Raw genomic sequence first — 24,650 nt, 5'->3', positions numbered from 1 at the left:
CTGGATAAAGTCGTTGTTTTGAGCATGAAATTGTCGAGTGGTCTTTTCCAAAGTAGAAGTTACCACATATTTTTGGCGACGAGGTGAACTGGTTTTGTGGACATGTCAGCACATTTCGAACAGGAGCAGCAGCGCCGATAAGGAGCCTCATGTTTAGATGGCTACGTTTGGGAATATCGGTGAATTTGTGGAGGAAAACGAGGACTGGCCGGAGTATGAGGAAAGGTTGGACACTTTTTCTGTGCTAATGGAATTACTGAGGAGGCTAAGAAGCACTCTATTCTCCTGAGTGTGTGTGGGGCGAAGATTTACAAGCTAATAAAGAACTTAGCCACACCGCAGAAACCGGGGAACATTCCATATGACGAACTGGTCAAGCTCGTGGGGAACCACTACAATCCGAAAGCTTCTGTGATAGTCCAACAATTTAAGTTTCACAGCTGTTTTAGGAAGCCGGGTCAGTCTGTGGCCAATTTTGAGGCCGAGCTTCGGCAGCTATTGGAGCATTGTGATTTCAGAGTGGTGTTGGATGACATGCTCAGTGATAGATTAGTATGCGGCATTAATAATGACGTCATGCAATGCCGCCTGTTAGGGGAAGCCCCACCATTGACTTTCAAGAAAGCCTTAGAGATTGCCCAAGGCATGGAGATGGCTGCTAATAATGCCAAGGATATCCAGAAAGGACGTGGGGGAGTCGCAGTCGGTGGCAGTGCACCAAGTCAGGAGGGAGACTGGTAAACAGGCAAAGCGAGTGGAATGTTTCCGGTGTGGTGGGACGCACTATGCAAATGATTGCAAATTCAAAGACACTGTCTGCCATGCTTGTAGCAAAAAGGAACGTTTAGCTAAAAAGTGCAGAAGTTCAAAAGGTAAGATTTAGCCTGGGCAGGGGAAAGCATGGATCCTCTTTGGAGTGAAAACAGATGAGGAACCACCTGAACCATATTATGCCAGAGTCACTGTCAGGGGAAAGGACATTAAGTTTGAGATTGATTCAGGGGCTACTGCATCGGTCGTTAGTTAGGAGACCTACAGGAGGACATGGGGGTCCAACCTGCCTCCCATTAGACTGTCAAAGCTCAAACTTAGGACCTATACGTGACAGCCCATGCCTCATTTAGGGGTGTTACATGTGGACATTTCAGCCGGGGGTCAGAAGGCTGAAGCCAGGCTGGTGATAGAAATCCGGCTAAACTGGCATGAAATGGCACACATGACGGAGGACATTCTGCAGCGGTGTAGTGACGTTTTCAGGGACAAGCTGGGCACACTGAAGGGCGTGACAGTGAAAGTCCATGTCAACCCTGAGGCCACACCACGTTTTTTTAAGCCCAGGTCGGTGCCCTATGCCATGAAAGGCAAAGTCGATGAGGAGCTGGAACGTTTACGGAGGCTGGGCATTATTGAGCCCGTCCAGTTTTCAAGGTGGGCGGCTCCCATTGTTCCAGTTTTGAAGGCAGACAAAACGGTGAGGATATGTGGGGATTATAAGTTTACGGTGAATCAGGTCTCTGGGCTGGAGGAGTACCCATTGCCGCGGGTGATGACCTGTTTGCGACCCTGTCAGGGGGTAAGCTGTTCACAAAGCTGGACATGAGCCACACCTACCAACAGCTTCTGCTCGACAAGGATTGAAAGGAGTACGTCACAATTAATACACACAAGGGATTATTCAAGTTCAATCGCCTGGTGTTTGGAGTGGCGTCCAGCCCTGCCAAATTCCAAAGGACAATGGACACTTTGCTGCGGGGGATTCTGCACGTAGCAGTGGACCTTGATGATATTTTGATCACAGGAGCTATGGAGGTGGAGCATCTGGCTAACTTAGAACGGGTGCTGAAGAGGCTCTCAGGCGCAGGGCTGCGGTTGAAACGCAGAAAATGTGTGTTCCTGGCATTGAGTGTGACTTACCTGGGACACAAGATCATAGCAGAGGGGCTTTGCCCTGTGGAGGACAAAGTGAGAGCTATTAAGGAGGCCCCAAGCCCCAAGACCGTCACTGAACTCAGATCATTTTTGGGCATGGTGAATTATTATGGCAAGTTTCTTCCTGACCTCTCAAGGGTTTTGACCCCACTGTATAAGCTGCTTCACAATGACACTAAGTGGCAGTGGGGTGAAGAGCAGGAGAAAGCTTTCAAGGAAGTGAAAGAACTCCTCTACTCAGCGAAGCCGCTTGTTCACTATGATCCAGACAAGGAGATCACCCTTTCATACGACGTCTCGCCCTATGGAGAAGGGGCAGTTCTCTCACAGGTAATGGAGGACTGTTCAGAGAAGCCTTTTGGTTTTGCTTCACATACCCTGACAGCTGCTGAGAAGGGATATTCACAGCTAGACAAAGGTCTGGCCATTGTTTTTGCAGTCAAATGTTTTCATCAGTACCTTTATGGATGTGCATTCACAATTTATACGGACCATAAACCACTGATGAGCCTGTTCAGTGAGACCAGAGGCATCCCACCACTAGCCTCAGCCAGGATACAGCGTTGGGCTCTCACATTGTCAGCCTACCAGTATACTATAGTGTACAGAGCAGGTGGGGATAATGCAAATGCTGATGCACTGAGTCGACTACCTTTACCTGAGACACCTGTTACTACATATGTGCCTCCAGAGATGGTGTTTTCATTGCAGAGGCTATCAGAGACACCTGTAAACGCAACCCAGATCAAGCAGTGGACAGAGAGGGACCCAGTCCTGTCTCAAGTCAAGACTTTTCTTTTACAAGGTTGGCCCAGTGTCATGGAAGGAGAGGAACTCAGGCCTTATGCCAAACGCAGGACAGAACTGAGTCTGCAGGATGGCTGCATTTTCTGGGGGTCAAGGGTCATCTGGCCGTTCACAGATTGTGGAGGAAATTCATGAGGCTCATCCAGGAGTGTCTTGAATGAAAAGTCCTCGCAAGATCCTACGTTTGGTGGCCAAGAATGGATCAGGATCTGGAGAACAAGGTAAAATCATGCATGCAGTGTCAGACTAATCAGAATATGCTGCCACCGACTCCTTTGCACCCATGGGAGTGGCCAGACCACCCCTGGTCTAGGATACATTTGGACTTTGCTGGCCCTTTTATGGGGCAGATGTTTCTTATACTGGTAGATGTGCATTCTAAATGGATCGAAGCTTACATCATGAGCAACATCACAGCCCTCTCAACCATAGACAAACTCAGGCAAGTGTTTGCAGTCCATGGGTTGCCTGACACTCTGGTCACTGATAATGGCCCGACGTTCACTAGTGAGCTGTTCAGTGAGTTCAAGCAGCAGAATGGCATTCATCACATTCGGACGGCCCCTTTCCACCCAGCCTCCAATGGTTTGGCTGAGCGGGCTGTTCCAACAGTGATGGAAGGCCTGAGGCGGATGACAGGGGACTCTCTTAGCTTTTGGCTTTCACGTTTCCTGTTTAAGTACTGCCTCACACCACAGACCATGACTGCCCGCATTCCAGCAGAGATGCTGATGGGGCGTAGGCCCAAGTCAAGATTGGACCTGCTACGCCCGGACATGAAGGCAAAAGTGAAGAGAAAGCAGGAAAAGCAGGAGAGACGTGATCAACATGCGCGAGAGAGACAGTTAAAACTGGATGACAATGTCTTTGTGAGAAACAATCAGCAATGAGTCGATGTTTTGGGCATGAAATTGTCGAGTGGTCTTTTCCAAAGTAGAAGTTACCACAAATATCACTGATATATGTCATGAAAATGTTTTGGTTTATGGCAGCTGTACATTGCAATACATTAAAAAACTACAAATTACAATTAAAAATCTATATTAAAAAATTAAATACTATGTGCAAAAATAGTGAGGTAATGTTCATGGGTTGGTTCATTGTCTGTTGAGAAATCTGATGGTGGAGGGGAAGAAGCTGTTCCTAAAAAATTGAGTGTGTATCTTCAGGTTTCTGTACCTCCTCCTTGATGGTAGCAATGAGAAGAGGGCATATCCTGATGATGTGGGTCCTTAATGATGGATGCTGTCTTTTTGAGGCACAAGTTTTTGTAAATGTCATTGATGCTGAGGAGGCTAGTGCCCATGACGGAGGTGGCTAGTGTTTAGCTCTCTGCAGCGTTTTCCGATCCTGTGCGGTGATCCCTCCATACCAGACTGTTTTGGAGAGAATATGTTGTGCCCCATGGTAAAAATGGTAAAGTTCTCCTGATACACTGGGAAACTACTTGAATTTGTATTGATATCTGCCCACCTCTGTCAGAAAGGCAAGGTACCTAAGAAGGAAAATCCTTGAAAGCATGGAAATAAAACATCAACTTCCAAAGGTTGCCAATCTCTGACCTTTACATCTAACCTGTTTTTCTTCTGTCCTTCCAGTCTAGGTCCCATCTTTGGATTGTTTGTGCCTTTTTACTGCTCCATTCCGAGTATTCAGGTGACTCAAATCCTGGGCAGATTATCCATAACAAACAAAACTCTCGTCTATATTGTGGGGCTACAGGTATGTTTGTGATTGGACCTAATGTCTGGTGAAGTCAAAATAACTAGCATCTTGCTGTTGATCAAATATTTTTCAGTTTGAAATTCCAATTGATGATATTCTGTGAAAATCTTTAAAACTTCAGGTTCTCGTCTATATGGTGATTATCAAGGAAAGGAATGATTGACTTTTTGGGTCAAAGTTCTGCATGTCCTAATGCTGGATTTTGACCTGAAAGGTTAACACTTGCATTCCTCCCACTGATGCTGCTTGACCTGCTGAGTTCCTCCACACGACAAGACCATGAGACACAAGAGCAGAATTCGGCCATTTTGCCCCATCAAGTATGCTCCGCCATTGAATCATGGCTCTTGTATTATCCCTCTCAGCCCCATCTTCTGCCTTCTCCCCATAACCTTTGACTAATCAGGAACCTGTCAACCTCCACTTGAAATATAGCTAATGACTTGTCCTCCACAACCATCTATGACAACATATTCCACAGGATCACCACCCTCTGGCTAAAGAAATTCCTTCTTATCTTTGATCTAATGGGACATTCTTGTATTCTGGGGCTCTGCCTCCTGGTTCTAGACTCTCCCACTATCAGAAGCATTATCTCCACATCAGCTCTTTCTAAGCCTTTCATTATTGGATAGGTTTCAATGAGATCCTCCCTCATTCTTTTAAACTCCAGTGAGTTCAAGCCCAGAGCCATCAAGTGCTATGTTACCCTATCAATACTGCAGTCATTCTTGTGAATCCCTTCTGGACCCTCTCCAATGCCAGCACATCCTTTCTTAGATTTGGGGCCCAAAACTGCTCACAATACTCCAAATGTGATCTGACTAATGCCTCATAAAGTCGCAGCACCCTTGCTTTTAGATTTTAGTCCTTTCAAAATGAATGCTAACATTGTATTTGCCTTTCTTACTACCAACTCAATCTGCAAGATAACCTGTAGGGAATCCTGCACTAGGATTCCCAAATCAATTTGCAACTAATTTCTGAATTTGCTCCCCATTTAGAAAATAGTTTATGCCTTTCCTCCTTCTACCGAAGTGCATGACCATACATTTCCGTACATTGTAGTCCATCTACTCTACTCCAGGTTTTAACATCTGCAGTTTATGTCATAGTTGCTATGCCACTATGAAATTCCTGCTCTTCAGGGCAAGATGTCTGCAGCTTTTACCCAAACCAGGCTGCCCATACCTCCAGACCCAATGCAACATGACTGCCCTTTGAAATGGCCCATCAGGCCACTCTGTCCAAAATCAATATGCAACCAGTAGAAACTAGTTTTGTCAATGATATTCACATTGGTACAATCTGAATCAGGAATATGCCTCATAATAGTGTTGACTTGGATTACTGTTGGTATCAGCTGATAGTAGAGAGATGATAAAATTTTGTTTGTTTTTCTTGTACTTGTTCTCATAATTCTTGTTTCCACACTGTTCTCATCCTCTGAACTTTCTATTGCAATACTCTATGTATTTTCACCATCATGTGAAGATGGTGAAAGTTCTTTGCATGCCTTAAAGAAACCCTTCAATTATGTAATAAATGCTTGCTTCACTGGTTAAGATCATATCTCACTAATATGCAAAACAGATTGTGTCAGCAAGATAGTTAAATTGTAAAAAAAGTGAACTGATCCATAAAGATAAAACATGCTTGCAGAAGGGATTCAGGAGGGGATTAATAAAGTGGACAGAAATATTTAAGAAAAACAGTGTATAAACAGGCAGGAAAGTGAGAAACGTGGAGAAATGCACCTGATAAACAGCCAGCTTGTTTCTTTCTGTCGATTTATCATCAATATCTCTGCAAAAGGAAAAGGAACCTCTTGTGTTTAAATTGAGCTTCTCATTTCCCTTTCAAGTATTTTGCTGTTAAAAAGTACATATCTTCCACAAGTAGTGTTTGTCCACAACAAGCTCTTACAGCTCTTACATGATAATCTGCAGATAATCTGTTTCAGTACTGTTGGCTGAAGCATAAAACAAAATGACCAAGGTGTAATGAAGAATGCTGCTGGTTGTTCATTTACATTTACTTGGAGATAGGATTGTAATTGTTTTTAAATGTAGCACCTTTGTTAGGACAGTATTGGTTATTGCTGTACTGGAATGTCCTCTTGCATTTCTCTGGTTAAAGTCACAGGAGTTTGACTTGAACTCTGAGCCTTCTGACTAAGGCAAGAATGCCATCAGCTAAGCCCAACATTCAGTGAAATACTTGGGCTCTTGTTCTATGACATCCACCTTATCCAACCACCACACTAGTGAGGGTAAGAATAGGATGATTTTAGATTATGAAGACACGCAGTCCTCTTTTTATTGTCATTTAGTAATGCATGTATTAAGAAATGATACAATATTTCCTCTGGTGTGATATCACAAAACACAGGACAGACCAAGACTGAAAAACTAACAAAACCACATAATTATAACATAGTTACAACAGTGCAACAGTGCAACAATACCATAACTTGCTGAAGAAGTCCATGAGCACAGTAAAAAGTTCAAAGTCTCTCAAATGTCCCACATCTCACACAGACGGGAGAAGGAAGAAAAACTCTCCCTGCCATGCCGACCACAGTCCGACTCTGAGTCATCCGAAAACTTCGAGCCTCTGATCAGCTCTCTGACACCGAGTACTGAGCGCCATCTCTATCAGAACGATTCGACCTCAATTTCGGTCGCCAACAGCAGGCAAAGCCAGGGATTTTGAAGCCTTCCCTCCGGAAGATTCCCGACTGTGCAGTAACAACAGCAGCGAACTGGCGTTTCAGAAATTTCTCCAGATGTTCCTCTGTGCTTTCACATCCATCTCCATTAAAATCAGAATTGTCCACAGCCCCTATTTAATGGATACAATATCATTTTTCACCGGAGGGCTGCGCACGCGCGGCGCGCTGCTCTTTCTCCTCCCGCCTGAGGAATGCATGACTAATGAACTGGTGCAGGAGGCAGGCGTTCAGATTTTCGGATCATTGTGATCTCTTCTGGGGAAGGTATGACCTGTACAAAAGGGATGGGTTACACCTTAACCCGAAGGTGACCAATATCCTTGCAAGCAGGTTTGCTAGAGCTGTTCAGGAGGATTTAAACTAACTTGGCAGGATGGTGGGAACTGAAGTGATAGGGCTGAGGATGTGGAGGGTTAGTTTATAAACAGAGGCAGTGTGTAGCGAGACAGCTAGCAAGGACATGCTGATGATAGGTAGATTAGGAAAATTAGGCTAGTGCTGGATCCCAAGAAGGGGAATTTGTGGAACGCCCATGAGGTGGCTTTATAGAGCAACTCATGTTTGAGCCCACAAGGGGATCTGCTGTTCTGGATTGGGTGTTGTGCAATGAACCAAAATTGATTAGAGAACTTAAGGTAAAGGAACCCTTAGGGGACGGTGATCATAATAAGGTAGAATTCAGCCTGTAATTTGTGAAAAAGCTAAAGTCAGATGTATTTATTACAGTGGAGTAAAGGGGACTACAGAGGCATGAGAAAGGGGCTGCCCAAAATTTATTGAAAGGGAACACCAGCAGAGATGATGGTAGAGGTTCTGAAAGAGATGGGTGAAGAGATTGTGGAGGCATTAGTAGTGATTTTTCAAGAATCAATGAATTCTGGCATGGTTGTGGAGGACTGTAAAATTGCAAATGTCACTCCATTCTTCAAGGGAGAGAGGCAGAAGAAAGGAAATTTTCAGCCAGTTAGTCTGACCTCAGTGGGTTGGAGGGTGTTGGAGACAGTTGTTAAGGATGTCATTTTGTTGTTTCAGGGTACATGAAGGCACATGACAAAACAGGTCAAAGTCAGCATGGTTTCCTTAAGGGAAAATCTTGCCTGACAAATCTGTTGGAATTCTTTGAAGAAATAAGCAGGATAGACAAAGAGAATCGTAGGATGTTGTGTACTTGGACAAAGTGCCACACATGAGGCTGTTTAACAAGTTAAGAGCCTGTAGTATTACAGGAAGGATATTAGCTTGGATAGGGCATAGGCTGATTTGCAGGAGGCAAAGAGTGAGAATAAAGAGAGATAAAGAGAATAAAGAGAACTCATTTACAACTCGCGGATACCTCCTCTTATTTACCCCTCAATCGTGACCCCACTAAGGAGCACCAGGCCATTATCTCCCACACCATCACTGACTTTATCCGCTCAGGGGATCTCCCACCCACTGCTACCAACCTTATAGTTCCCACACCCCACACTTCCCGTTTCTACCTCCTACCCAAGATCCACAAACCTGCCTGTCCTGGCAGATCTATTGTCTCAGCTTGCTCTGGCCCCACCGAACTCATTTCTGCATACCTCGACATGGATTTATCCCCCCTTGTTCAATCCCTTCCTACCTATGTTCGTGACACTTCTCACGCTCTTAAACTTTTCGATGATTTTAAGTTCCCTGGCCCCCAATGCTTTATTTTCACCATGGATGTCCAGTCCCTATATACTTCCATCCCCCATCAGGAAGGTCTCAAAGCTCTCCGCTTCTTTTTGGATTCCAGACCGAACCAGTTTCCCTCTATCACAACTCTGCTCCGTCTAGCGGAATTAGTCCTTACTCTTCATAATTTCTCTTTTGGTTCCTCCCACTTCTTCCAAACTAAAGGTGTAGCCATGGGCACCCGTATGGGTCCTAGCTATGCCTGCCTTTTTGTTGGCTTTGTGAAACAATCCATGTTCCAAACCTATTCTGGTATCTGTTCCCCACTTTTCCTTTGCTACATCAATAACTGCATTGGCGCTGCTTCCTGCACGCATGCTGAGCTCGTTGACCTCATTAACTTTGCCTCCAACTTTTTTCCTGCCCTCAAGTTTACATAGAACATAGAATAGTGCAGCACAGTACAGGCCCTTCGGCCCACAATGTTGTGCTGACCCTCAAACCCTGCCTCCCATATAAGCCCTCACCTTAAATTCCTCCATATACCTGTCTGGTAGTCTCTTAAATCTCACTAGTGTATCTGCCTCCACCACTGACTCAGGCAGTGCATTCCATGTACCAACCACTCTCTGAGTAAAAACCCTTCCTCTAATATCCCCCTTGAACTTCCCACCCCTTACCTTAAAGCCATGTCCTCTTGTATTGAGCAGTGGTGCCCTGGGGAAGAGGCGCTGGCTATCCACTCTACCTATTCCTCTTATTATCTTGTACACCTCTATCATGTCTCCTCTCATCCTCTTTCTCTCCAAAGAGTAAAGCCCTAGCTGCCTTAATCTCTGATCATAATGCATACTTTCTAAACCAGGCAGCATCCTGGTAAATCTCCTCTGTACCCTTTCCAATGCTTCCACATCCTTCCTATAGTGAGGTGACCAGAACTGGACACAGTACTCCAAGTGTGGCCTAACCAGAGTTTTATAGAGCTGCATCATTACATCGCGACTCTTAAACTCTATCCCTCGACTTATGAAAGCTAACACCCCATAAGCTTTCCACCTATCCACTTCTGAGGCAACTTTCAGGGATCTGTGGACATGTACCCCGAGATCCCTCTGCTTCTCCACACTACCAAGTATCCAGCCATTTACTTTGTACTCTGCCTTGGAGTTTGTCCTTTCAAAGTGTACCACCTCACACTTCTCCGGATTGAACTCCATCTGCCACTTCTCAGCCCACTCCTGCATCCTATCAATGTCTCTCTGCAATCTTTGACAATCCTCTACACTATCTACAACACCACCAAGATTTGTGTCGTCTGCAATCTTGCCAACCCACCCTTCTACCCCCACATCCAGGTCGTTAATAACAATCACGAAAAGTAGAGGTCCCAGAACAGATCCTTGTGGGACACCACTGGTCACAATCCTCCAATTTGAATGTACTCCCTCCACCACCACCCTCTGCCTTCTGCAGGCAAGCCAATTCTGAATCCACCTGGCCAAACTTCCTTGGATCCCATGCCTTCTGACTTTCTGAATAAGCCTACCGCGTGGAACCTTGTCAAATGCCTTACTAAAATCCATATAGATCACATCTACTGCACTACCCTCATCTATATGCCTGGTCACCTCCTCAAAGAACTCTATCAGGCTTGTTAGACACGATCTGCCCTTCACAAAGCCATGCTGACTGTCCCTGATCAGACCATGATTCTCTAAATGCCCATAGATCCTGTCTCTAAGAATCTTTTCCAACAGCTTTCCCACCACAGACGTAAGGCTCACTGGTCTATAATTACCCGGACTATCCCTACTACCTTTTTTGAACAAGGGGACAACATTCGCCACCCTCCAATCCTCCGGTTCCATTCCCATGGACAACGAGGATATAAAGATCCTAGCTAGAGGCTCAGCAATCTCTTCTCTCGCCTCATGGAGCAGCCTGGGGAATATTCCGTCAGGCCCCGGGGACTTATCTGTCCTAATGTATTTTAACAACTCCAACACCTCCTCTCCTTTAATATCAACATGCTCCAGAACATCAACCTCACTCATATTGTCCTCACCATCATCAGGTTCCCTCTCATTGGTGAATACTGAAGAGAAGTATTCATTGAGGACCTCGCTCACTTCCACAGCCTCCAGGCACATCTTCCCACCTTTATCTCTAATCGGTCCTACCTTCACTCCTGTCATCCTTCTTTTCTTCACATAATTGAAGAATGCCTTGGGGTTTTCCTTTACCCTACTCGCCAAGGCCTTCTCATGCCCCCTTCTTGCTCTTCTCAGCCCCTTCTTAAGCTCCTTTCTTGCTTCCCTATATTCCTCAATAGACCCATCTGATCCTTGCTTCCTAAACCTCATGTATGCTGCCTTCTTCCACCTGACTAGATTTTCCACCTCACTTGTCACCCATGGTTCCTTCACCCTACCATTCTTTATCTTCCTCACTGGAACAAATTTATCCCTTACATCCCACAAGAGATCTCTAAACATCGACCACATGTCCATAGTACATTTCCCTGCAAAAACATCATCCCAATTCACACCCGTAAGTTCTAGCCTTATAGCCTCATAATTTGCCTTTCCCCAATTAAAAATTTTCCTGTCCTCTCTGATTTTGTCCTTTTCCATGATAATGCTAAAAGCCAGGGAGCGGTGGTCACTATCCCCCAGATGCTCACCCACTGAGAGATCTGTGACCTGACCCGGTTCATTACCTAGTACTAGATCTAGTATGGCATTCCCCCTAGTCGGCCTGTCCACATACTGTGACAGGAATCCGTCCTGGACACACTTAACAAACTCTGCCCCATCTAAACTCTTGGAACTAATCAGGTGCCAGTCAATATTAGGGAAGTTAAAGTCACCCATGATAACAACCCTGTTATTTTTGCACCTTTCCAAAACCTGCCTCCCAATCTGCTCTTCTGTATTTGTGCTGCTACCAGGGGGCCTATAGAATACCCCCAATAGAGTAACTGCTCCCTTCCTGTTCCTGACTTCCACCCATATTGACTCAAAAGAGGATCCTGCTACATTACCCACCCTTTCTGTAGCTGTAATAGTATTCCTGACCAGTAATGCCACCCCTCCTCCCCTTTTTCCGCCCTCTCTATCCCTTTTAAAGCACTGAAATCCAGGAATATTGAGAATCCATTCCTGCCCTGGTGCCAGCCAAGTCTCTGTAATGGCCACTACATCATAATTCCATGTATGTATCCAAGCTCTCATTTCATTACCTTTGTTCCTGATGCTTCTTGCATTGAGGTACACACATTTCAGCCCTTCTACCTTACTGTCTTTACACCGTTTATTCTGCTTCTCTTTCCTCACAGCCTCTCTGTATGTTAGATCTGACTTTACTCCATGCAGTTCTTTCACTGCTCTATCGCTCTGGGTCCCATCCCCCTTGCAAATTAGTTTAAACCCTCCTGAACCATACTAGCAAACCTACCTGCAAGGATATTGCTCCCCCTCGAGTTCAGGTGCAACCCATCCAATCTGTACAGGTCCCACCTTCCCCAGAAAAGATCCCAATGATCTAAAAATCTAAAACCCTGCTCCCTGCACCAACTCCTCAGCCATGCATTCAACTGCCATCTCCTCCAATTCTTACCATTACTGTCACGTAGCACTGGCAGCAATCCTGAGAACACCACCCTTGAGGTCCTGTCCTTCAGTCTTCTGCCTAGTTCCCGAAACTCACACTTCAGGACCTCATCCCTCTTCCTGCCTATGTCGTTGGTCCCAACATGTATCACAACTTCTGGTTGCTTTCCCTCTCGTACCAGGATGTCGTGCACCCGGTCAGAGACATCCCAGACCCTGGCACCCGGGAGGCAACAAACCATGTGGGTGTCCTTCTCACGTCCACAAAATCTCCTGTCTGCTCCCCTGACTACAGAGTCTCCAATGACGACAGCTCTCCTCTTCTCCGTTCCACCCTTCTGCTCCACAGGGTCAGACTCAGTGCCGGAGGCCCTGCCACTGTGGTTCACACCTGGTCAGTTGTCCCCGCCAACAGTATCCAGGACGATAAACTTATTATTCAGGGGAATGGCTACAGGGGTGCTCTGCACTACCTGTCTGCTCACCTTCGCTTTCCCCCCTCTGACTGTCACCCAACGAGCTGCTTCCGACAGCCTAGGTGTGACTACCTCCCTGTAGCTCTCACCTATGACTGCCTCATTCTCCCTTATGAGTCGAAGGTCATCCAGCTGCTGTTCCAGATTCCTTACACAGTCTTCCAGATCGCCCAGCTGTATGCACTTCTGGCAGATGTGACTCTGCGGGAGAGGGGAGTTCCCCCAAGACTGCCACATCTCACATGAGAGGCACATCACCGTCTCAGGAGACATTGTAAAAACTAACTGCGAGCTAGCTTGTCCTCCACTTCTTCTCGTCGAAGCCTCTCGAGTCAAAGCCTCAAAGCTCCACTCCTTCACTGGCCCACTCACGCACTGGCCACTTTCCACGGTCCATTTCTGATACCTCCCTCCCCTTTCTAGATCTTTCTGTCTCTATCTCTGGAGACAGCTTATCTACTGATGTCTACTATAAGCCTACTGACTCTCACAGCTATCTGGACTATTCCTCTTCTCACCCTGTCTCTTGCAAAAATGCCATTCCCTTCTCGCAATTCTTCCGTCTCTGCCGCATCTGCTGTCAGGATGAGGCTTTTCATTCCAGGACGAGGGAGATGCCCTCCTTTTTTAAAGAAAGGGGTTTCCCTTCCTCCACCATCAACTCTGCTCTCAAACACATCTCCCCCATTTCACGCACATCTGCTCTCACTCCATCCTTCCGCCACCCCACTTGGAATAGGGTTCCCCTTGTCCTCACCTACCACCCCACCAGCCTCCGGGTCCAACATACTATTCTCCGTAACTTCCGCCACCTCCAACGGGATCCCACCACTAAGCTCATCTTTCCCTCCCCCCCCCCCGTCTCTGCTTTCCGCAGAGATCGCTCCCTACGCGACTCCCTTGTCCATTCGTCCCTCCCATCCCTCCCCAGCGATCTCCCTCCTGGCACTTATCCTTGTAAGTGGAACAAGTGCTAGACATGCCTGTACACTTCCTCCCTTACCACCATTCAGGGCCCCAGACAGTCCTTCCAGATGAAACGACACTTCACCTGTGAGTCGGCTGGGGTGATATACTGCGTCCGGTGCTCCCGATGTGGCCTTCTATATATTGGCAAGACCCGATGCAGACTGGGAGATTGTTTCGCTGAACACCTACGCTCTGTCTGCCAGAGAAAGCAGGATCTCCCAGTGGCCACACATTTTAATTCCATGTCCCATTCCCATTCTGATATGTCTATCCACGGCCTCCTCTACTGTAAAGATGAAGCTGCGCTCAGGTGAGAGGAACAACACCTTATATTCCGTCTGGGTAGCCTCCAACCTGATGGCATGAACATCGACTTCTCTAACTTCTGCTAATGCCCCACCTCCCCCTCGTACCCCATCCGTTATTTATTTATATATACACATTCTTTTTCTCTCTCTCTCCTTTTTCTCCCTCGGTTCCTCTCACTATACCCCCTGCCCATCCTCTGGATTCCCCCCCCCCCGTTTTCTTTTTCCCTGGGCCTCCTGTTCATGATCCTGTCATATCCCCTTTGCCAATCACCTGTCCAGCTCTTGGCTCCATCCCTCTCCCTCCTGTCTTCTCCTATCATTTTGGATCTCCCCCTCCCACTTTCAAATCTCTTACTAGCTCTTCTTTCAGTTAGTCCTGACGAAGGGTCTCGGCCCGAAACGTTGACTGTACCTCTTCCTAGAGATGCTGCCTGGCCTGCTGCGTTCACCAGCAACTTTGATGTGTTGCATAAAGAGAGCCTTTTCTGGTTAGCTGCTGGTGACTAGTGATGTTCCATAGAGTTCTGTGTTGGGACTGCTTTTTACATTATATGTCAATGATATGGATGAAGGAATTGATGACTTCGTGGCTAAATTTGCAGACGATGTGAAAATAGATGGAGTGGCAGGTAGTGTTGAGGAAACAGAGAGGCTACAGAAGGACTTAAAACAGATTAAGAGAATGGGCAAATAAGTAGCAGATAGACTACAGTGTCAGAAAGTGCATGGTCATGCACTTTGGTAGAAGAAATAAAAGGATAGACTATTTTCTGAATAGAAAGAAAATTCAAAATCTGAGGTGCAAAGGGACTTGGAAGTCCTCATGCAGAATTCCCTAATTTGCAGGTTGAGTTGGTGGCGAGGAAGACAAATGCAATGTAAACATTCATTTCAACTGGAATAGAATATATAGCAAGGATGTAATGTTAAGGCATTATAAGGTGCTGATGGGGCCTCACTTGGAGTATTGTGAGAAGTTTTATGCCCCTTATCTAAGTAAGGGTGTGGTGTGTGGCCAAGTGGTTAGGGCATTGGGCTCACGATCTGAAGGTCGTGGGTTTGGGTCTTGGCCAGGGCAGCGTGTTGTGTCTTTGAGCAATGCACTTAACCACACACTGCTCCACTCCACCCAGCTGAAAATGGGTACCGGCAAATGCTGGGGGTTAACCTCATGATAGACTGGCATCTTACCTGGGGGGGAGCCTCGTACTCTCAGTTGCTTCACGCCACAGAAACCGGCATAAGCACCGGCCTGATGGACCACAAGGCTCGGGACAGACTTTAACTTAACTAAGTAAGGATGTGCTGACATAGGATTGGGTTAAAGCTGAGTATCAAAACATTAGTAATGCAGAATCAGAAAGGATAGGAAATACAGTACTCAAGGTGTTGTATCGAAATGCTCACAGTAGAAGAAATAAGGTGAATGATCTTGTTGCACTATTACAGATTGTCAGGTATGATGTTGTGGCCATCTCTGAATCATGGCTGAAGGATGGTTGTAGTTGGGAGCTGAATGTCCAAAGTTACACATTATATCAGAGGGATAGGAAAGTAGGCAGAGAGGGTGGTGTTGCTCTACTGATAAAGAATGGCATCAAATCAGTAAAAAGATGTGACATAGGATCGGAAGATGTTGAGTCCTTGTGGGTTGAGTTAAGAAACTGCAGGAGTAAAAGGACATTGATGGCAGTAATAAACAGGCCTCCCAACAGTGGCTGGGAGGTGGACCACAGATTACAACAGGAAACAGAAAAGGCGAATCAAAAGGATAATGTTATGGTAGTCATGGGAGATTTTAACATGCAGGTTGATTGGGAAAATCAGGTTGGTAATGGATCTCAACAAAGTGATTTTCTTGCTGCCCAAGAGGTTTTTTAGAGCAGTTTGTCGCTGAGCCTACTAGGGGATCAGCTATACTGGATTGGGTGTTATGTAATGAACCGGAGGCGATCAGGGAGCTTAAGGTAAAAGAGCTCTTAGGAAACAGTGATCACAATATGATTCAGTTCAACTTGAAATTTGATAGGGAGAAAGTAAAGTCTGATGTAGCAGTGTGTCAGTGGAGTAAGGGAAATTACAGTAGTATGAGAGAGGAGTTGGCCAAAGTAAATTGGAAGGAGCTGCTGGCTGGGATGTGAGCAGAGCAGCAATGGTGTGCGTTTCGGGGAAAAATGAGGAAGGTGCAGGACATATGTATTCCAAGAATGAAGAAATACTCTAATGGTAAATAGTACAACCATGGCTGACAAGGGAAGTCAAAGCTATTATAAAAGCAAAAGAGAGGGCATACAACGCAAAAATTAATGGGAAGATAGAGGATTAGGAAGTTTTTAAAAACCTACAGAAAGCAACAAAAAAATCATTGGAAGGGAAAAGATGTAATATGAAAGCAAGCTAGCAAATAATATCAAAGTGGGTAGTAAAAGTTTCTTTAAGTATGTTAAAAATTTAAAAAAATGAGTGTGGATATAGGACTGTGGAAAATGAGGCAGGAGAAATAATAATGGGGACAAGGAGATGGCTGATGAACTAAATGAGTATTTTGCATCAGTCTTCACTGTGGAAGACACTAGCAGTATGCCTGATATTGTAGTGTGTGAAGGAAGAGAAGTGGGTGCAGTTACTGTTACAAGAGAGAAGGTGCTCAAAAAACTGAAAGACCTAAAGGAACATAAGTCACCCGGACCAGAGGAACTGCACATAAGGTTCTGAAAGAGGTAGCGTTAGAGATTGTGGTAGCATTAGAAATGATCTTTCAAAAATCATTGGACTTTGGCATGGTGCAGGAGGAATGGGAAATTGCATATGTCATTCTACTCTTTAAGAAAGGAGGGTGGCAGCAGAAAGGAAATTATAGACCAGTTAGCCTGACCTCAGTGGTTGGGAAGATGGTAGAGTCATTTGTTGAGGATGAGGTGATGGAATACTTGGTGACACGGGACAAGATAGTACAAAGTCAGCATGGTTTCCTTCAGGGAAAACCCTGCCTGACGAACCTGTTGGAATTCTTTGAGGACATTACAAGTAGGATAGATAAAGGGAATGCAGTGGATGTTGCATATTTGGACTTTCAGAAGGCCTTTGACAAGGTGCGACACATGAGGCTGCTTACCAAGTTAAGAGTCCGTGGTATTACAGGAAAGTTACTGGCATGATTAGAGCATTGATTGATTGGTAGGAGGCAGTGAGTGGGAATAAAAGGATCCTATTCTGGTTGATTGCCAGTGACCAATGGTGTTCCGCAGGGGTCGGTGTTGGGACCACTTCTTTTTAAACTGTATATCAATGATTTAGATGATGGAATAGATGGCTTTGTTGCCAAGTTTACAGATGATACGAAGATTGGTGGAGGGGCAAGAAGTGTTGAGGAAACAGGTAGGATGCAGCAGGACTTAGATTAGGAGAAAAGGCAAGAAAGTGGCTAATCAAATATGTTGTTGGAAAATACATGGTCATGCCCTTTGGTAGTAGAAATAAATGTCCAGACTATTTTCTAAACGAGGAGAAAATCCAAAAATCTGAGATGCAAAGGGACTTGAGAGTCCTTGTGCAGAACACCCTAAAGGTTAACTTGCAGGTCGAGTCAGTGGTGAGGAAGGCAAATGCCAGGTTAGCATTCATTTCAAGAGGTCAGAATTTCAAGAGGGATTTGATGCTGAGGGCTTTATAAGGCACTGGTGAGGCCTCACCTTGAGTATTGTGAACAGATTTGGGTCCCTAATCTTAGAAAAGATGTGCTGGCATTGGAGAGGTTTCAGAGGAGGTTCACAAAGATGATTTCAGGAATGAAAGGGTTATCATAGGAGGAACATTTGATGGCTCTGTGTCTGTACTCACTGGAATTCAGAAGGATGAGCGGGGTTCTCACTGAAACCTTTTGAATGTTGAAAGGCCTAGACAGAGTAGATGTGGTAAGGATGTTTCCCATGGTGGGAGAGTCTAGGACAAGAGGGCACAGCATCAGGATAGAGGGGCACCCTTTCAAAACAGAGATGCAGAGAAATTTCTTTAGCCAAAGGGTGGTGAATTTGTGGAATTTGTAGCCACATGCAGCTGTGGATGTCAGGTCGTTAGGTGTATTTAAGGCAGAGATTGATAGATTCTTGATTGGACATGGCATCAAAGGTTACGAGGAGAAGGCCGGGAGCTGGGGTTGAGGAAGAGAAAAAAAAAGGATCAGCTATGATTGAATGGCGAAGCAGACTCGATGGGCCAGATGGCCTAATTCTGTTCCTACGCCTTATGGTCTCCTCCTTCTTCTGCAGCACAGACTAGTTTTATTTCAGAGTTGTCGTTTCTTTCTTGCCTCTAAAGTGCATTGTGAACAGATTATTCCACCGTTTGAGGATGAAAAGCTGTGATGCTGAAAATCTGAAATGAAAAGAGAACATGCTGAAAAAACTCAGCAGGTCATACAGCATCTGTGGAGAGAAACCATTACGATTTCAAGTTAAAGATTCTTCATCACAGCAATGCTTTCTTGGCTTATATCTACCTTCCATCTTTTGTAGTTTGAGTTCGTCCAGACTCGTATCGATATTTTCATAGCTATGCTTAATAATCTTCACCACTTCCAGGCTGGAAACATTTTGATTTTAATATTTTATTCCTTACTCTCCAATCTATGCCCTCGTATTTCCTTATCTCTTGAATTCCTTCAGCTGCACAGTCCTTGGAGAGCTCTGGGTTTCTGGAATTGTTCATCGCACACTGCTATTTGTGTTGTTGCTCTAAAGACGGGTGTGCCCTCGCAGCTGAGCTCCAAACTCTGCAATTTACCCCTCCCCCACCAAGCCTTTCTGCCTTGCTATTTGCTCTTCCTTGAGCGCAGACCCAACCATTGAGTACATCTACATGAAACACTCATAGGAAAGCAGTATCAATCATCAGAATCAGAATCAGGTGTATTGTCACCGGGATGTGCCGTGAAATTTGTTAACTTAGCAGCAGCAGTTCAATGCAATACATAATAGAGAAGAAAAATAAATAAATAATCAATTACGGTATATAGAATTATTGAATAGATTAAAAATCATATAAAAACAGGAATAATATATATTTAAAAAGTGAGGCAGTGTTCATGGGTTCAATGTCCATTTAGAAAGGGTGACAGAAGGGAAGAAGCTGTTCCTGAATCGCTGAGAGTGTGCCTTCAGGCTTCTGTACCTCCTACTTGATGATAACCATTAGAAAAGGGCACACCCTGGGTGCTGGGGGTCCTTAATAGATGCTGCCTTTCTGAGACACCGCTCCTTGAAGATGGTCTGGGTGCTTTGTAGACAAGCACCCAAGATGAAGCCGACTAAATTTACGACCCTCTGCAGCTTCTTTTATTCCTTTGCAGTAGCACCCCAGACAGTGAAACACCCTGACAGAATGCTCTCTACAGTACATCTATAGAAGTTCTTGAGTGTGTGACTGTGTCAGGAATTCCCCACCACCCAGGTTATGCTCTCTTCTCACTGCTGCCATCAGGAAGAAGGGACAGGAGCCTCAGCATTCGTAGCACCAGATTCAGAAACAGTTACCACCCCTCAACTATCAGGCTCTTGAACAAAAGGGGATAACTTCACTCAACTTCACTTGCCCCGTCATTGAAATGTGCACACAACCAATGGACTCACATTCAAAGACTCTTCATCTCATGCTCTTGTTATTCATTTATATTTGCATTTGCACAGTGTGTTCTGTTCTACACTCTGGTTGAATGCCCTGGTTGGATGGTCTTTCATTGATTCTGTATTAGTTGCTGTTCTATAGATTTGTTGAGAATGCTCACAAGAAAATGAATCTCAGGGTTATATATGGTGATATATATGTACTTTGATAATAAAATTAACTTTGAACTTGAAAATGCTCTTTAAAACCTGTTTGACTAAGATTTTGGTCACCTCATCTAATGTAAAAAGTATTCCGTTTGTAAGTTTTCATGTTTTATTGTTTTACAACAATGAATCACAGTAGATATAATTTGGCATTTTTTGACACTGACCTACAGAAAAAGATTCTTTCATGTCAAAGTGAAAACAGATCTCTACAAAGTGATCTAAATTAATTTCAAATATAAGACACAAAATAATTGATTGCGTAAATATTCACCTCCTTTAATATGACACAACAAATTATCACTGGTGCAGCCAATGAGTTTAGAAGTCACATAATTAGTTAAATCGAGATCCCCTGTGTGCAATCAAGGTGTTTCAATTGATTGTAGTAAAAATACACCTGTATCTGGAAGGTTCCACTGCTGGTGAGTCAGTATCCTGGCAAAAACTACACCATGAAGACAAAAGAACACTCCAAGCATTTCTGTGAAAAGATTATTGAAAAGTACAACTCAGGAGATGTATACAAGAAAATTTCCAAGTCACTGAATATCCCTTGGAGTACAGTTAAGTCGATCATCAAGCAATGGAAAGAATATGGCAGAGATGTAAATCTACCTAGAGCAGGCCGTCTTCAATAACTGAGTGACTGTGCAAGGTGGGGACAAGTAAGGTAAGCCACCAAGAGACCTATGACAGCTCTGGAGGAATTACCAACTTCGGTGGCGAGATGGGAGAGACTGCGCAAACAGCAACTGTTGCCCAGGTGCTTCACCAGTCGTAGCTTTATGGGAGAGTGGCAAAGAGAAAGCCACTGTTGAAAAAAAACTCAAATGAAATCTCAGCTAGAGTTTGCCAGAATGCCCGTGGGAGACTCTGAAGTCAGCTGGAAGGAGGTTCTATGGTCTGATGAAACCAAAATTGAGCTTTTTAGCCATCAGACTAATGGCTAACATTGCATATCATCAAAAACACACCATCCCTACCGTGAAGCATAGTGGTGGCTGCATCATGTTGTGGGGATGCCTTACTGTAGCAGGTCCTGGAAGGCTTGTGAAGACAGAGGGTAAAATCAGTGCAGCAAATACAGCAAAATCCTGGAGGAAAACCTGATGCAGTCTGCAAGAAAACTGTGACTTGGGAGATTTGTTTTCCAGCAAGACAATGGCCCCAAGCATAAAGCCATTGCTGCACAGGAATAACTTAAAAACAACAAAGTTGATGTCCTGAAATGGCCAAGTCAGAATTCAGTCCTCAATCCAATTGAGAATTTGTGGCTGGGCTTGAAAGGGGCTGTTCACTCACAATGCATGAGCAATTTTGTAAAAGGAGAATGGGGAAAATTGGAGTGTCCAAATGTGCAAAGCTGATAGAGACCTATCCACATAGACTCAAGGCTGTAATTGATGCCAAAGGTTCACCTACTAAATACTGGTGAAGGGGTGAGTAATTATGCAATCAATTATTTTGTGTTTAATAATTGTAATAAATTTAGACCAATTTGTTGAAATGTGTTTTCACTTTGACACGAAAGAGTCTTTTCTGTTGATTAGTGTCAAAAAAAAGTCAAATGAAATCCACTGTGATTCAATGTTGTAAAACAATAACACATGAAAACTTCCAAAGGGGGGTTAATACTTATGGGCACTGTATCGATTGCCATTGTACTATGTTCAAAGTGTAATGTGAATGCAAATTTATTTTGTTGTTATTGCCATACTCACTCTCTTGTTCAATGCGTTATTCTGACTTGATAACACATAACCATATCTATTTCTTTGTTCATATAGTTAACCATCTTCTCCTTAAATGCATCTCTGCCAATTATCTTAACTGTTTTTAGCAGGAACACATTCTGCATTCTCACTGCTCTCTGGAGAAACATCACACCATTCCAGATTAAAATCTCAAACTATCTACCCAGCAATAAAACAGAAGTACTTTCATCACAAGGACTGCAATTGTTTAAAAGGTTGACGAGAGGCTGTCGAAGATGGTGATAAATGCTGGCCATGCATCCAAAGAATGAATTTATAAAATAATTCAATCTCTGGAAGTTTAACTGAAATGTGTTTCAATTAATTTCTCTTTGAATTTTCAGTCCTTTTCTTCTTTCCAACCCAAGTACTTATATCGAATAGAGTTGTCCCGTTTCTTGATAACAGCCTTCTCTTCACTCATGTCATCTTCCAGCCTGCTTAGCCCAGCTCAGGTTGCAGCCCACCTGGAACATGAATTCCCCCAACAGGCATAATCTTCAGATATCACTCTACCTATTGTGGATAAGTGGAAATTCTCTGCTCTGAAGGTTAGAGACAGAGAATGAACCGTATCAAGACCAAGGCTCATAACTCCAAGTGATGTCACGCAGAACCTACTGGGATTCTGGAACACTCTCTCCCAAAATAGCTGTGGAGGCTGGAGGAGTTATTGCAAATATTAGAGCTAATATTAATAAATGACCGTGAAGCAAGAGTCAAGGAAATAAGGGACGTAATATAGGGTTTGGTTATTATCTAATTGGGTTCAGCCTGAGGCCCTAATTATCTGCATATCCTAATTTCATATAATGAGCCAGGTAATTGACCATCACATGTCAAATGTAATAATCAGGTTAGAGGTTGGATAACTGATGAGTGAGCACAAATATTAACAGAGTAAGCAGCTGTTTCTTTCTCTCTTCTCCCTCTGCTCTGTACTGTTCTTTAACTGAAATACTTAGGCCATGCTGGCCTGATCTCAAGAACATGTTGACGCTATCGCTAGAATTAATCTTTTTCTCTCTTTAAGAATTAAAGAAAAAGAAAATTGCATATCAAGAAGTAAGAACTCTTATTCCAGTTGTTCTGCAGCTGCTTATAAATGATTTTTCTTTGCAGCTTTTGACTTCCAGTACCAATATTTGGATCTTGGCATTCAGTGGATTGGTAAGCACTCTACTTGCTTTGACAAAGTTCCTTTTCAGTGGTTTAAATTTTATATTTATTGTAACAGTACTTGAATGCTACATGGTAAAAATGCATCTTTTATGAATTACATTAGCTTTAAAGAACAAAACCAGGCCATTTGATCAATGAGTGCTCTCCCACACAAACCCCAATCACCCCACAAGCATCTCTTCAGGTAACCCTCACGTATTTACCCAACTTCCCCTTAACTGTTATTTGCCCTAATTTTGTGGTAGTAAGTTCCACATTTTCACCTGCTTGGAGCAATGAAGTTTCCCCAGAATTTTCTATTGAATGTATGAGTAATAGTGATGTATTTATTCCCCCGGTTTTCATCTTACCTACCAGTGACAACATCTCTACTTGTACTCTTTCAAACCCTCTGAAGATCTTTAAATGATCCATTGCATTCACTCCAGCTGGCGATGTACATCTACAGTTAGAACATAGAACAGCATCTCCTCCATTTCCCAAACATCCACGTTAACCTGATTTTCCCGTCACCTTAACGGTGATAGTTTCACTTGTCTTTACCTACCACCCTATGAGCCTCCACATCCAACACTTCATTCTCTGCAACCTCCGCCATCTCCAAAAGGATCCTACCACCAAGCATATCTTTAGCTCCCCACCCCTTCAAACCTCTGCTTTCTGCAGGGCTCGGTCCCTTCATGATTCCTTTGTCCATTCGTTCCTCCACACTAATCTCCTTCCCGCACTTATCACTGCAAATAGCCAAAGTGCTACACCTGCCCATTCACCTCCTCCATCACCTCCATTTAGGGCCCTAAACAGACCTTTCAGGTGAGGCAGCACTTCACCTGCAAATCTGCTGTGGTCGCCTGTTGTGTCCAGTGCAGCCTTCTCTACGTTGATGAGACCTGTCGTAAATTGGGGAGCCACTTCGTCGAGCACCTCTGCTCCTTCCACCAAAAGTAGAACTTCCCGGTGGCCCAACATTTTAATTCAAATTCCCCTTCCTGTTTTGACATGTTGGTCCATGGCCTTCTCTTGTGCCAAGAAGAGGCTGCCATCAGGGTGGAGGAGCAACACCTTATATTCCATCTGGGTGGCCTCCAACCTGATGACATGAATATCAATTTCTCCTTCTGGTGGAAAAAAATTCCCTCCCCCTTTCCTCTTCTTCTATTCCCCACTCTGGTCTGTTACCTCCTCTCACCTGCCTCTCACCTCCCTGTGGTTCCCCTCCTCCTTTCCTTTTTCCTATGGTCCATTCTCTTCAATACCTCTCACTGCCTTTACCAGCCTTGTATTATGTTGCCACTTTCAGGGATCTATGCACTTTGCACCCCAAGATCCCTCTCTACATCAATGCTTCTGCTATTTACTCTGCCATTTTCCCTTTCCTTTTTAAATGTGACCTTCCAAATTGCAATACCTCCTACTTGTCTGGATTAAACTTCATCTGCCACTTGTCTGCTCATATCTCTAACTAATCGATATCCAGCTGAGTCCTTTGAATGTTGAGAGCCCTTTGCTCAACTGTGAGTCTATAATTCCCACAGCATTGTGGTTCCATGCACTAATTCAGGCCCTGTGCTGTTCTGCTTTACCTAAAAATACTCCTCGTATTAAAATACTGTAAATACACTTCAGTCCATTAGTCTCATCATATTCAGTAACCTGGCCCTTCCTTTTAGAAGCACT

General features: G+C 44.3%; 1 protein-coding gene across 3 annotated transcripts in view; it reads left to right on the top strand.

Moving 5' to 3' along the window:
- The window catches only part of ubac2 (UBA domain containing 2), a 224,323-nt gene that overhangs the window by 107,744 nt on the left and 91,929 nt on the right, over positions 1-24,650 (top strand). For all 3 annotated transcript variants that reach the window (XM_063048397.1, XM_063048399.1, XM_063048398.1), the window contains 2 exons: positions 4,335-4,458; positions 22,914-22,961. In XM_063048397.1, coding sequence (XP_062904467.1) covers positions 4,335-4,458; positions 22,914-22,961 — 172 coding nt within the window. The remainder of the gene's footprint in view (positions 1-4,334; positions 4,459-22,913; positions 22,962-24,650) is intronic.

The sequence above is a fragment of the Mobula hypostoma genome, chromosome 5 (genome assembly GCF_963921235.1).
Source record: "Mobula hypostoma chromosome 5, sMobHyp1.1, whole genome shotgun sequence".
NCBI lineage: Eukaryota > Metazoa > Chordata > Chondrichthyes > Myliobatiformes > Myliobatidae > Mobula > Mobula hypostoma.
Note: the sequence above shows the minus strand (reverse complement) of the source record. Positions and strands in the feature narration are given on the sequence as shown.